The 13705-nt window shown below is 51.9% G+C and overlaps 2 protein-coding genes across 2 annotated transcripts; both read right to left on the bottom strand.

Annotated features, from left to right (window-relative positions):
• Positions 1 to 517: 517 nt before the first annotated feature.
• PG985_011033 (uncharacterized protein) lies at positions 518 to 1492 on the bottom strand (the record flags this gene model as incomplete). The annotated part of the gene is made up of 1 exon (XM_066830800.1): positions 518 to 1492. The coding sequence occupies one exon, from the start codon at positions 1490 to 1492 to the stop codon at positions 518 to 520; it is 975 nt and encodes a 324-aa protein (XP_066681482.1).
• Positions 1493 to 10144: 8652 nt separating this feature from the next.
• PG985_011032 (Cell division cycle-related protein res2/p.t1.c1) lies at positions 10145 to 12228 on the bottom strand (the record flags this gene model as incomplete). Its single annotated transcript, XM_066830799.1, has 2 exons — positions 10145 to 12079; positions 12154 to 12228. The coding sequence occupies 2 exons, from the start codon at positions 12226 to 12228 to the stop codon at positions 10145 to 10147; spliced, it is 2010 nt and encodes a 669-aa protein (XP_066681481.1).
• Between the last annotated feature and the right edge of the window lie 1477 nt (positions 12229 to 13705).

The raw sequence follows: 13705 nt of genomic DNA, 5'->3' as shown, positions 1-13705 counted from the left end.
ATAGCCATGGGCACTTCATCATTTGCCGCTTTGGATCACCTCGTCTTGCTAGCACGGCGAAAAACAACTCCAGGATTATAATCAGTGATTTGAACGCCAGACAAGTGACAAGTCTTGAGCTCTCAAGTCATGCGTCACACCAGAAAAGGCAGATCGGTGTCCCAAATAGTCTATATGAAAGGAAAATAAATGGCATAAATTCGTGACCGGTACAATGTAAAAAGAAAACGTGGTGATGGTAATGCTGATGATGCAAGAAATGGTATCTCTCCTTTTCCGAATCCCCGAACCGCGTTACCTACCTCGTGACCCCTTTTCGTAACATACCAAGATCGATGCATCCGTCAGCACAACTCTAGATGTTCTAGGCTTCGCCACCCAAAGATGCACCTCATATGCCTGTGAACTCAACACCGGAACCCGACCTCAGAAACCGCCTCTTGTTGACTCGCACCCCACTATGCAACACCAAAGAACGCCTCGTGTACCTGTGTAAAGCAGAGACTTGAGGTGTTCCTCAATACCTTCGATCCTCGAGGGGCACGTTGGGGCCGTAGAAACCCCCCTCTTCCCCTCCGGAAGCCTGGCATGCCAGGCAGACACCACCCCCGTAAACTCGAGTGTGGCGTTTCCACCCCATTCCAGCGTCATCCGTAACCGAAATGATCTCTCCATGCACCTCGACCTCGTCTTGGGCGAAGGAGTCATGCGGCGGGGGAGGCAACATGGGATTGGATGATGGGAACGAATGGGGTGTGAAGGATGGCATGCTGGCATCAAGTTCTGCAGACGAGACATCCCGCGGGGATCCGAATGAGAGGGTATGGGTGTAGGATACTCGTTGAGACGAAGTAGGGTATCCCTGAAACACAGGCGCGGTGGTCGAGGATGTCGACGAGGCAGCAGAGTAGTCCGGGTTCTGTTGCTGATAGAACGGGGTGGCTGCATCGCCCGAGATAGAAACTGCCTCGCTGTGACGTCTCTCCTGGAAATGGAAGGGCCCGGTCTCTATCACCAGAGGTGTCATTGGAGGTGGAGGTGGAGGCCGCGAGGCGAACCTCAGAGGCATCATCTCTTCTGCTGGGGCGCCGCTAGGACTACCATCGCGAACCGCATCGCTCTCGTGTTGTGGCCAATAAGTACTGTTGTCTGCGTGTCGCGGCCTTGCTTTCTTGCTCCCCTTCCGCCGGTCCGTCTTCGACGACTGATTGGTCGGCATGGCGGACTTAGTGGTGCTGATGCCACGTGATTGACCCGAAAGATTTCTCTTCAAGTTTTCCCGTTGTCCCGCTGGATGTTGGGGGCCCGTCAAGTGTCGCGTTAACAGTGATCTGTCCCACGATGTGAACTTGAAGTAATATGCCACCATGAGCGACAAGCAAACAACCAAAAACGCCAAGTTTATAACACGACGTGATGGGCTTGGGGAGTCAATAGCCAGGGCGACGACGTTGATCTTGGCCTGTTCAGAAGGGCGACTGACGGCGGGCATGTTGGCTGTTTAAGACTGTTTCAAGACCCTTGCCTTCCTTTGCCTGTGCCGTATATATGGTCAAAATAGGAGGGACTGATGGTGGCTTGAACCGGGGGGTTGAGGTCACGGAGTGGACCAGGCTGACAGTTGGTATGACCTGCCTCGCGAGCAGATACATCCACAATCTCCGGCTGGACACGAATTGTCGGACGAACCGTATTAGACCACGTAAAAAGGGCCTTATGTCGGACCTGTTTTACTCGAGGTGACCGACGTGGCCGAGTCTCGGGAGGAAGGGGGTGTTATTGACGGAGGTACTGTAGTACACAGGGGACAGGCCGGTCTAACATGAGGATGAAGCAGGTGGTCATTGGGATCCCTCAAGTGACGGGGGTTGCGTAACCTGTCAACAAAGAAACTTGCGACAACAGTGCATGCGGCTTGATTTATAACACAATGACAGTCGTATGTGCCGTGCGGCAAGGTTGAGGATGACGCTCACGTAAAGCAGTAAAAGTTATGCAGATGTGGTAGTGTTGCGTGAAGGATCAGATGAGATGCGACGGGAAGAGAGGACCATATGTATAAGTCAAAGGTACCCGGTATCAAACAAGGGTAAGCATGATGAAAAGATACTTGGCCAGAATGGGCCAGGGAACAATTGACCATTAGCTGAGAAGCGGGATCTGGAAATCAGATGAACCGCTTAGGGGAAGTGTGTGTCGGTAGGTCTCGCATGGTGAAAGCATTTTGCCTTTTCGGGCCCTTCCAGCTCTCAGTCAGTCAGCCTCTCGCTCAGTCGGCTCCTTGCCTTGGGGAAGGGGAGGCGACGGTCCTGATCGGACTGACTCGGCGGCTTGCGTCTTTGGAGGCGGCCTGCTTCTGGGCAGAGTCATTGGATAGAGGCAATGCGCTCTGAGACTTGCGGGCGGACTGACTGGGGGCAGCTGAACGCATTCCGTCGCACTTGAGGTGGAGTGAAAGCATCACCTTGCTAGTCCTAAAGCTAGGCTAAGGTGCTGTAGCTAGTGATTGTGCAGGAATGGTTTAGTAGATAGTGGGGAATAAACAGCAGCGAAATTATGGCAGAGTCCATGTTTATTGCTGCAGTCAGCAATGCGGTGCTAGGTATGATCTGCCGCGCTGCATCTATATGCAAGCAGTGTCGTGGTAGACATCTTGTCGGAGTGGGTGTCCATCGCTGGCGAGCCACCTCGCTTGAGGGGTTGCATGCAACGAAGTTGACTTTGCAGTGACCAAAGTACTACCTGCATATTGACGTTGGGATGACTTCCCACACAGCAAGTCGTGTTTGTTTTGCTGTTTTCTGGGTCCGCTACAGGGCGGTTGGTCGCTGTTTTTAGTCCACTGGAACTGCATGTAAGACGGCTTTTCGTTGACGACCTAGGCGCTCCCTCACTCGCTGCAAGCAAAGTACGCGCGGATAGCTATCTCGCGGCTTATCCAACCCTGATAAAATGCAGTGCGTGCATGGTGATCGCGCGTGACGTGCCAAGGACATTGTTTGAAAGATGTGACTGTTTGCATACAAGTCCACCGACAACAAGCACAGCCAACTTGACGCCTGGTTTGTCAATGGCCGGCTTCGGTCTTGTTTGTTGACGCCCGCGGAGGTCGAGCGGAAGTGGTCGAGAAACCATGTAAGCGGTCTCGCGTTTGGCGGCCACTGGATACGAACTGGCTGGAAAAGTATCGTGACCAACGGGGATTAGGGTTGTTTTCAAATTTGCAATCAGTCATCCACCTGACATCCACTTCCAGTTGGGAAAAAGAGGTCTCCCCTGCCGAAGAGGATTGCTGCGCCACGGAGCCGCGAAAATACATGGCATGGAAGGAACTTGCAAATAGAGCCGAAGGAGCAGCTAGCTAGCCTTGCGCCCTTGGCGGCGAATCTGACAGAACAAGCTCTGATGCGATGGAACGACGTGGTGCCCGTCCTGAGACCAACGCGTGCCCTGTGCCTACCTAGTGTCCTGTGTCCTGGGCCAAGATGTCGTTGGAGAATGGTACATGTGAGAACTGCTGTCGGTAAATAGCTCTGAATGACGTCTCCCTCAGATTGTACCTGTTTGTTTGCCAGATGTTGTTGCGTGCAGCGCCTGTACCACTTCAGCTGGCGGGCTGAGCGAATCGCTGCCCGGTAAGGAAAAGAGGGTTGAAGCCTTGCCTTCCAGGTGCCTGATGCATCCATGTGTGCCACCAACTGGATGGCAGGCAGTTGCGCGCTACGCCTGCACTTGCCCCTCCTGTCCTTGCCCATGTCCTTGCCCCCTCGTGTCGTAAACCAACTGAGGTCTGATTGAAGATTGCCCGCATTGAAGATCTTCGGGCTGGCAATTGGCAATTGGCAACTTATGAGTGCCACAATTACTTGTTGGAACCATTCTATCCTGAGATTGGACATGCTCTCTCTGATGGTCTGTTTTAGTGCACTGCTAGTTCCAAAAGTTCAGCTGATGTGAGCCCCCCCAAGTGCCAAGTGGGTGCTGATAGCCCCAACCTCTGGGTTCAATCTATCTCGATTGAAACCATACGTCAATGCATTCGAGGCAGGAAGGGGCTAGAGCCTGGGGTGCTCGGCATAGGGCAGAAACTCGTGCATCGATATTCCCGAGATCGTGGCGGGTTGCTGCTGCTGTGGTGGTGGTACCGCTGCTTCTCAAACTTCTGAACCGCCCGGCCCCCAATCAGCATGTTTCTGTCGCCCTGTTGGCTGTCGTTCTGGCCACTGGCCAAGATCCTAAATCTGTAATTGTCGAATCAGGTTGTCGTAGTTTGACCTCCGGAGCCTAGGCCGGCGCAAGACAGTGGGCCACTACCCAGACGATAATGACCTGTCGAAATGCGTTCAGGATAACCAACAGCATGTTGATCAATGGGTATAATCACCTGCACATGTACATACCTATTTACCTATACGCGTAGGTATTACCTAGTGCCAGTATGGATGAATCTTAGCCATTTGACCACTGATTTGCCTGCATCAATATTACATGTAACACTTGGAACCACCGACAGTGTGCTCGATCAAAAATACCAACATGCATCTGATAGTGTGCTTGTGCCTCTTCTTCTTGTGCCAGCTGTGTGGCCAATGCAGCTAACGCAACATTGAAGTCCTCCGTTGTTACATCCTACCAGCAGCTTGCCAGCGTAGGCTCTTGAGGTTTTATTAGTATGACGTGTGTATTATTGATGTACGAGCATACAGCACAAAATCGCATCGCTCATACCATATTTGACGCGGAGATGCATGTGACTGATATCTGGTCAATACGACCGTTGGGGTTGGGGTTGGGGGCTGGATAAACGCCAGACATGGAACCCCGCCATTTTCACCATCTCTACAATTACACGCAGGCTGCATGCAATGTCAGCATTTCGGAAGAAGAGCCGTTCTGCTGTTCGTTATGCTCGAATGACTTGTCATTGACACTGAGCTTGGCAATATTTTGGACGAAGAATCCCCCGGTTCTCAGGCTTTGCATACTAAGTACATAGGAGGTAGGCAGAGGTTCTGATTTCCTTGAAATGGAAGGTGGGGGTAGACATGTGACTGACCTTTCCAGCGCCCCTCCTTGCCTGCGTGCCTTCTCATCTTCTATCAATGTCCACTGCAGATGTCCATTTCATAGGACAAATGTAAGCAGAAAGTACCCGATATATTAAATGACCTCCATACTGTATGCAATGTAATGCACAATATCATGCACCCACCTTTTTGAGCCAAGCGGACGATCCAGATCGGTTGATTCATCTATTTTCAGCTGCATTTGACATTCCTGCTTCGCTAAAAGTTGCAGGCGTAAATCGTCCGAAGACGGCAGGTACCTCGCACTTGCCGGGTCCTCAAGGGACCTAGAAGAAGTTACGACCCGAAGGACCGGAACACCTACCAGCCAACTACATCAATACCTCGTGTCTATTGGATCTCTGTTCTCCTTTTCTCATGTTTCTTTGCGTCATGGCTGTGCACCGCGTGGCAATTCAGCTTCAGCAATATAATCTCCGAATACGTCTCAGCTGAAGTGCAACAGTCGAGATCCCACTTGCATGCAGACACGTTGCCAAGACTGCACCACAGCCAGTACGAAGCAAGTGGCCACTCGGCATCCACCGCCATCACGGAGTATTGACGCTCGTTATTGACCGAATACGCCCGTCGGTTACAGCCTTATCCGAGATTGCATATACACAACACTGCAAGTTCGCGATCTACTGGCCATCTCGAGAGATCTGCGGAGCCGCGCGTGGGTCCCCCACACCACACCGCCTGCCGGCCCTCCGCCTCCGCTTGGGAGCCTGGTCTTGAACTTTCCAGAGCCGGGTTGGAGATGTTGACGACTCGCCATCCTATTCGGCGGCCTTTCGGTGCCTATGACCTGCTTTTTGGACCCATGTGTAACATTCCAGAATAACTCTAGAGGAACCCATAAGACGGTGCTGTCCACTCGGTTCAGCACTTGAGGGCAAACTGAGTGTCTCGCCCCCGACTATGATTTTCTGACCGCCTCTTCCCTTCTTGACCATGGCTTCATGACATTGCATCTTAGGTTTGCTGAATTGGGGAGCGGTGTCAATCAATGAGGCGCAACTTCTATCGGATTGACTCCGGCGACTGGAGCCACGGGGTCCTGTTCAACACGGATATCTTGATTTACGCGGGGCCGACGCCCATCATATTCACTGCATGTCTTTGTTCATCTGCGCTGCAGTTTTGGCCACAATGGGTTACGACAGACCCCGGATTGCTGCTGGCACATATCGTTCGCCCCAGGAAGATACGAGCGAGTATAGCTTCTGACATTTTTACGCCCGCACTTGCATAGCATTATTAAGCTATATTGACCACTGTTATGATACTAATAACAAGATGACACCTCGTCTCTGACGAATACAGCAGCAAACGCACAACATCTGCAAGTCCAGTTGGCGCTTATTCCCCCAATGTCGCCAACTTTCGCACTGGGCGAATGGATGCGACACACATTGCCGAGGCACCCCTTGCTTTTGTTGTGGCCTCTCGTCATCATATGCGTGCCATTGGCGGCTCTTGGTTCTGATTCACCGATGACAATATCCACTTGTATCTTCAACAAGGATCAGGTTGGGTTCCGCGGCCTTCAGCCCTACACACCCCTCGTCACATGCATACAAGAGGCTCGACTCGGCTAGGCCCTGGCAGAAGCCTTGGGTCCAATATGGGGTCGCCCGCCAACAAAACCAGCCAACTCAGCCTTAATTAGCCGCTATCAGCTGAGCACAGACGGACACAACAAACACCCGAGACTTTTGGCCCCCCTATTTCGGCAGCATCAATTCTCGATTCAATTGACACGACATGACGATAAACAGCTCGAGATTGACATACCCAATCGTTTGCCATCGATTGCAAAGCCTACATTCCACGTCACCCAATCATCAGTAATTATCCGCGCGCGAATAGGTAGTATGGATGACGATATACCATGAACAAAACCCGCCGCATCCGGGTTTGCATGTGGCGGTGGGTGACGAAGCATATGATCAATCCATGAGTCTCTTGATGCGTCAGCAACAGATTCGCACCCGTCTTTTCGAGGGGTAGATCGCGAGGCTTGGGGCTGAGAGTTGTCGGGCGTTTTGACAGGCCAGAATACGACTTGGAATTGGCAGCCTTGGGGTCCTTTGTGGTATATATCGATGCCTCAGTCACCCACGCCGCCCAGCTGGACCAAGAGAAGAGAAGCAGCGAAGATCCAACTGCCAAAGCTTTACGAACGTCCTCGAGGCTTTTTCACTGCCGTGAACAATTACAGATGACCAGGTCTAATTGGGTTCTTTACGATCTCACCTAACCCACGGTTGTCATTGCAACCTTATACGGTGTCTCACTAGAGGCTCTGTAAGCATTTTGCATCAAGGCCAAGTCATTCTCAGTCATTTCCGGAACAGCAAATACTCGAATCAGCTGACATGGGAAAATAAGATTAGTGTCGCATGCGAGCGATTTTGATGTGTGACGAGCCAACGCACCGGACTAGCCATTTGCCATCCAATTATGGGAAGATAGGAGTGAGGAAGCTTATGTAAGTACATCTTAGTCGCACTAATGGCGTTGCAGGTAGGCTTTGAGCCTCTTTGATAGCAATTTGATTAGTTGTTGACAAGGGATTTGATGTTTGAAGCATACTACCCAGTCGAGGCAGCAGACAACGAGACTATCACATCCTCGTGAGCTCAGCGAGAAAGCCATACCTTGCTTGCTGGCACTAAACGAGAGCGAAACAACGCGGGTCCTTGGGTGTGGGGGAACAACCAGGCACACGCCCGGCTATCTGGCCCAAAGTCGGCAAAAGTACCGTCTTAACTCTCCCATCTCCGCCGGGACCACATTATGGGAGCGGCGGTGTAGATATACACTTGAAACTAAGCCTTTTGGCACGTAACGTGTCATTCTCTCCAATCTCTTGGCGAGACTGTATATTAGAGATTTAGAGATCAGCACACCACTGGAGCTGATATCACGATCCAGGACCCCCATGGCAATACTTTTGCCTTTTCCCTCGTTCTTGGGTGTGGATTATCTGGTGTGTGAGTGTGTCCTGATTCCTGTTTCCACAGTAAGCAGCGGACGGACCTGGTAGCGTCAAGACCATATGGCGTGTTTCTTGTGGTAATCGGTGTTCTAGCTTGACCCACCCATGATGTTCTAGCCTGGCTGGGTATTAGTCTTGATGTCGGCCAGTAAGCAAACTAACAATGTTCCGGGAAAAGAACAAGACTAGTCTTCCTAGCGGATCTAGTGGCCTCCTCTCTCACGCAGACTTCGAAAAGCACTGGCTGCTTGGGTGACTGGACCAAGACAATTCTCTATGTACATTTTGTCTGTCCCTTTGAGTCCCTTACTCCAGAAACCGGGGTTGGTACGGGGATACGCCATATGGGGGAGGGTGGACGGTTACCATCTACGGAGACAACAGTCATGAGTACTAGAGGGCTAGAAACACTGAGGCGACTGTCATTTGCAACCAAAGGTGATCATTTGAGCTGGCGCTGACGAATGAAAGACATATGCTATACGCCACATTTGATAGTATCCAATCACATCCTCGCGCCTATTACGGGAGTCTCAAAGGTAAATCGAAAGTTTCCGGCTGATGAAGATAGATTTGGCTTACCTGGAGAGTCGGCGTGACTGGAACTTGAGATTTTGACACAGCGAACCAAAGGTTAACCCTGTTAACAGGACAGCATGGTGTTTGGTGGCTTCAAGAGGGAGTTGGACGATATGTTAATTCAACACCTGTTTAGGTAAAAGCTATTGATATCGGGGAATAAAAATTACAAATGAATTTTGAAACCTGAGAAAATATGAAACCAGAAGAATCCCAGATACAGACTTGATGTATATTGTCCGAGGGTGAATGGATACTCATTGTCTTCTCATACCTGTATCTGTATAAAAAAGGGGAATCGAAAATCGGTTTACCAGTCCCCTTCCCTGTTGCTTGAGGCATATGGAAATGACCTCAATACCGACAGTTTATTTGAGTACCTACCTTTTCTTACCCAGGTTGTATCTTTCCCAGTCAATACTGTCGTCCGCCCGCCTTTCGAGGTAGGAAAAGCCAAATCGCCAACAACCCCTAGTACGTCATCTCATCCATGTGACAAACTTCTCGGACGTAGTCAATCGCAAATGTATGCAACCACACCCGGGACGCCATATCAAGGGCACACAACATCCCATCGTACCCCAGGCATAGTCAACATAGTACCGGTCCTGGCCATCCTTCACTCACATCCGCCAGTGGCACGTGACGGACTAACTATATGTACAGCCGACCCTTTTTTGGAAAGGAAAGCTAGAATCATGCACAGCCATAATCCTCAACCGTATTTCGTATTTGCAACCAACTCGCCAACCAAGTCAAATGTGTCGACCAACCAGCTCGGCCGCACGAGTCCATCAGAAGGGATCCCACGGCGTTGCTCCTCACTGCCCGCTGCAGCTCAAGGCGACTGATGGTTGCATCCTCAGCTCATTCGCTCCTCAACTGCCGAACATAATCAAACGTTCACCGTCAGCCAAGCCGAGCCTCGTAGGCATTTGTACCAAAATGTGATTACGGTCAGGTATGACGAGTCCAAGAGGGGATACATGGCGGTATAGGTCTAAGATTGACACCTCGGGTACGTATTTCAGATCTGCGGCCAGCTGTAAAGCACCTCGATATGCAAACCATTCAAGCTCATTTCATCACATGTAAGTCACAGCACAGCAAATTGCCGACATCAGTCTGGGTGGTAATGCAATCAATGTATGTATCTCGGCCAAAGACACCATGAACTACCCTATCAAGTAGTCGCCATAATCCTGAGCTAACCCAAAGTGCCCGGGCAACAGTAAAACCCCCCTTCCCCATAAAGTCATTCGCTGAACGCCATTCTCAAGTGTCCACTGAAAACCGCCAGAGCCACAAGTCTTTCGTGGCTGCTCCATGGCCCAATCCTCAGTGTGCCAACCAGTAAAACATACATAACTATACACCCAGAAGAAGCCAGATCAGGCAGTAAAAGTTGCCTGGCCCCTAATCCGAGAGTTCCCAATGAGTCCATGACTCAGGCCTCACTAATACCAGACGGAACGAAGTACCAGTGACCCTCCTAGCAAATCATCATAGGGTCCGTAGCAGGCGCGGGCGCTGTGATGGCCACTTCACTATGTTCCTCCTCCATCATCTCGATCAAGTCATCCAGATTAGAGTCCAAGTTCTCAGCATCGCCCTGGTCCAGGCATTGCTTCAGTAGCTGTCGGTACTTGTCGATCTTCTCGCTCGTGCCGGATAGACCCAGAGCGTCAACATATTCCTGTTCTGCCCGGCGTTGCTCCAAGATAACTTCTCGCAGTTCGCGTGCCAGCTTCTGCCGCGTCTCAGGCGTGTCATCACCAGCATCATTGCCGTTCATCGAGGCAAGTTGTTGTTCAACCGTTGCTTGGACGTGATACTTATTCTGATTGGCAAGGAGGGCCAATACTTCATGCCGGGCCATGGTAGCGTCGCCTACTGCCTTGGCAGCGGCTTCTTCTGGCTCGAGGCGACCTTCAAGCTCCGCAATCTGTTGATGTATGGCAGCCAGCTCACTCTGTGTGTTGCCAAGGATCCGCTGTGCTTCGTTCTCAGCTTCGTGCTTCTCCTTCCACTCCTCGTCGTAGCTGTGGGCCAAGTCTTGGAACTTCTCAAGAACAAGCGGCGTGATCTTGTTTTGAACTGTAGTAGCTGCCTCAGACTGGAAGGCCACGGCAAGCTTGGTCACGGATTCTGAAAGAGCATCCTTGAAAGAAACATGTCGCTGTGACTCAGGGGCAAAGGGCGACGATGAGCGCTGAGGCGCACGCTCTTTCGGTGGTTTGGAGACATTGAGAGCTTGGATGAGCTCTTCAGCACGGACACCTTCTGCGTTCATGATATGGGTACTTGCGCCTCGTCCGAGCAGAGCACGGATGCACTTCTTTGCACTCGTCTGGGCCGCGAGATGCAAAGCGGTATTACCGTTTAGATCCTGGGCATCAATGATAAGTTGAACGGACTGGGGGTCGTGTGTCTCCAGGAGCTTGTTCAGGATATTGTCAAGATAGTAACGAGAACATGTGTGACTGGTCACTCGACCACTCTTCATGATGGCTGCGTGATGGATGACGGTGCAGCCCTGGTTATCTCGCGCATCCACCGTGTCGAACAACTCTTTGATCACAGCCGCGAAAGTCTGCTTTTCAAAGCAGTTGGTGAAGTGAACGGCTCGCATAAAGGGCGTTTCGCCGCGTATGTTTTGCGAGTTCAAGGTTGCGCCGAAACGCTTCAACTGCTTGATGACATCGACGTCACCCATGGCACTCGCCCAATGGAGAGCACTGTGCTTCTCCGAGTCAATATACCAATCCGGTTGGAAGTTCGGCGGCGGCTCTGGGCGCATGGTTGGGGCATCTTGGCGAGAGAGCAGGAAGTAATCGAGCAGTTCGTCACCATAGACAGAGTGCTGCTGTTCCGTTAGGTCAACGGTCTCTTCGTGCTTTCTCTTGCGATGTCCGGTTGCAGGGTAACTCGATATATCGTGACGGTCGTCTTCGGCCATGTACGAGGCGGAAGCTATGGTGACATTATCGGGGGTGTCATCTTCGTTCAGCTGCTGACTGGCAGTCTCAAAGTCCGGCTGTCGGGGAGGAGGAACCCAGGCAGCCCTTGCAGGTGCAGCCTTCACCTTTGGCGCCTTTGGTTTACTCGCATGTCGCGGGGCAGGCGGCGGGCTCTGATTGCCGGGAGTGAACTCGAAGATGGGCCGTAATCGATCGTAGACGTTATTACGCTGTGCCAACTGTTCGCCTGACTCTAACGGGATCCAAGTGCCTTGGTATTTGCCATAGCCACCTTGAATCTTCTCGTGTACGTCTTTCTGAACCTCGCGCTCGAGAATTCGGGTACGGGCGGGTTTGTCGAAACCTGCAGCTTTGAGGATATGTGTAGCGTTGATCCAATCGTCTTGTCGCCTTCTCATAACATGTTCTTTGAGGTCGACGCCAAACTGGAACTCGTAGACGGGGATCTATCGCCGAGCACATATGTTAGCCACAGGGAAAGACTAGATTTGACGACCGCCAAGCGACGAGGGAGACTTACACCGCTGTATGTGGCACTATAGACGCCAGGGCCGGCAGCGGGCGCTGTCGCTGCTGCTGCTGCACCCTTCACCATCTTGACTACTTACTCCCCTGCGAAACAAGCATGCAGTTTGGTGATAGAGGGCAGCGGTGGGGAAGGTTCGTGTGACAGTGTGACTGTAGGCCTGGACTGGAGGGGCAAGAAGGTTTGATGTGTGTAAACACCTGGTGACGTCGGATGGAGGACGGGTCTGTCAACCTGGTCGCAAAGCTCTGCTGAATGCACAAGCCGAGGTAGGAGGTGTGCAACTGGATTCCCTGACACCAGAGATTAGATCACTATAGACCGCCTTTAGAACAAGCTGGTCGCGAAATATCTTGTAGACTCCAGCTGTTCGACTGAACAAATCGCAAGAGCACCGTCAGGTAATGGTGATTGACTCGGTGCTGGATGGGCAGAAGCTGACTCGTCCCATGTGGCACGCGTGAAGACGCGAAATGAAAGAATTGGGGGTGCCGGCTTGGTGCAGAAACGCGCTTCGCGTAAATTGGCTGTGACCAGAAAACCAAACGTGCTGTTTGCCTGGGCCTTCAGGCGAAACTCCAGGCGCTTAACTTGTGGTTCAGCTATGTGCCACAGCGCCACGTGCACAGCTCAGTGGGTGTGGCGAGGGTAGCCAGGTCTGGACCATGGGTTGATGTGCGGCACAGCTGATCGCCCGGACCAATAGTAATTCCGCCAAACCCGTCAAACCACCGACACTGGGCCGGTTGTTTCATGAAACATCTGGACATCGCAGACAACACACAAAAGCACCTCTGTCCAGATTGCTCCTAGCAGAGCCTTTCAGGGCTGAGCATGTAGTTCCTTGCATAGGCCTAGCGCTCGGGAGACAGTTCCAGAAACGGTCCGTTTCGTAGCACATCGTTTTTGTCGATTGCTCAGACCAGCTGTCATCGACTCATCGGCATCCTTGGCGGTGATCCGGAAGCGCGCTTCCTGCTCCATCGACAAACACGTCGGCATCCACCACGCCCCGGAGATTATGAGAGTAGCCCACGGTAGCCCACGGCAGCGGTAAGCAGCTTGGGAATGTGGAGGCCGGTGCTAGCAATCCCCCGTGTTCCTGAAACTCGTACACGAGCGCCTGGCTCGAGCTGGTGCCGGGTCGCTAGGGGCGACCTAGGCCTCTTGGGCGCCTAGCGCGCCAGCTCTAGCCCCCTAACAGGCCGTAGATCGTATCACCATTCTAGCCCTACAATCTAAGGGTTCCGGAGCTAGCTGCAGATCCGAGTGGCGCCGATCAGGTTCCATGGTCCGTAGAATTAATCAATCTCGAACAACGGGAAGGGGGCACAGACAGTGCGCCCCAAGTAAACATATTTGTACCGGGGGCAATCCGGGGGGTCGTGTGCCTTCTTCTCCATCATCACTTCTGACGTCTCGTCTACTATTCTTATATATATATATAATTTTGTTTTGTTTGGCTGCTGGTCACCATGAACTTTGCTATAACCTTACGCCCTTCTTCTTCTTCTTGGTGTCGAACTTGGCTTTCTGGACTCACCCA

This window comes from Apiospora marii (assembly GCF_038362585.1).
Source record: "Apiospora marii strain CBS 49790 chromosome Unknown utg000007l_segment0_segment0, whole genome shotgun sequence".
Lineage (NCBI taxonomy): Eukaryota > Fungi > Ascomycota > Sordariomycetes > Amphisphaeriales > Apiosporaceae > Apiospora > Apiospora marii.
This window is presented reverse-complemented; position numbering and strand designations above follow the sequence as displayed.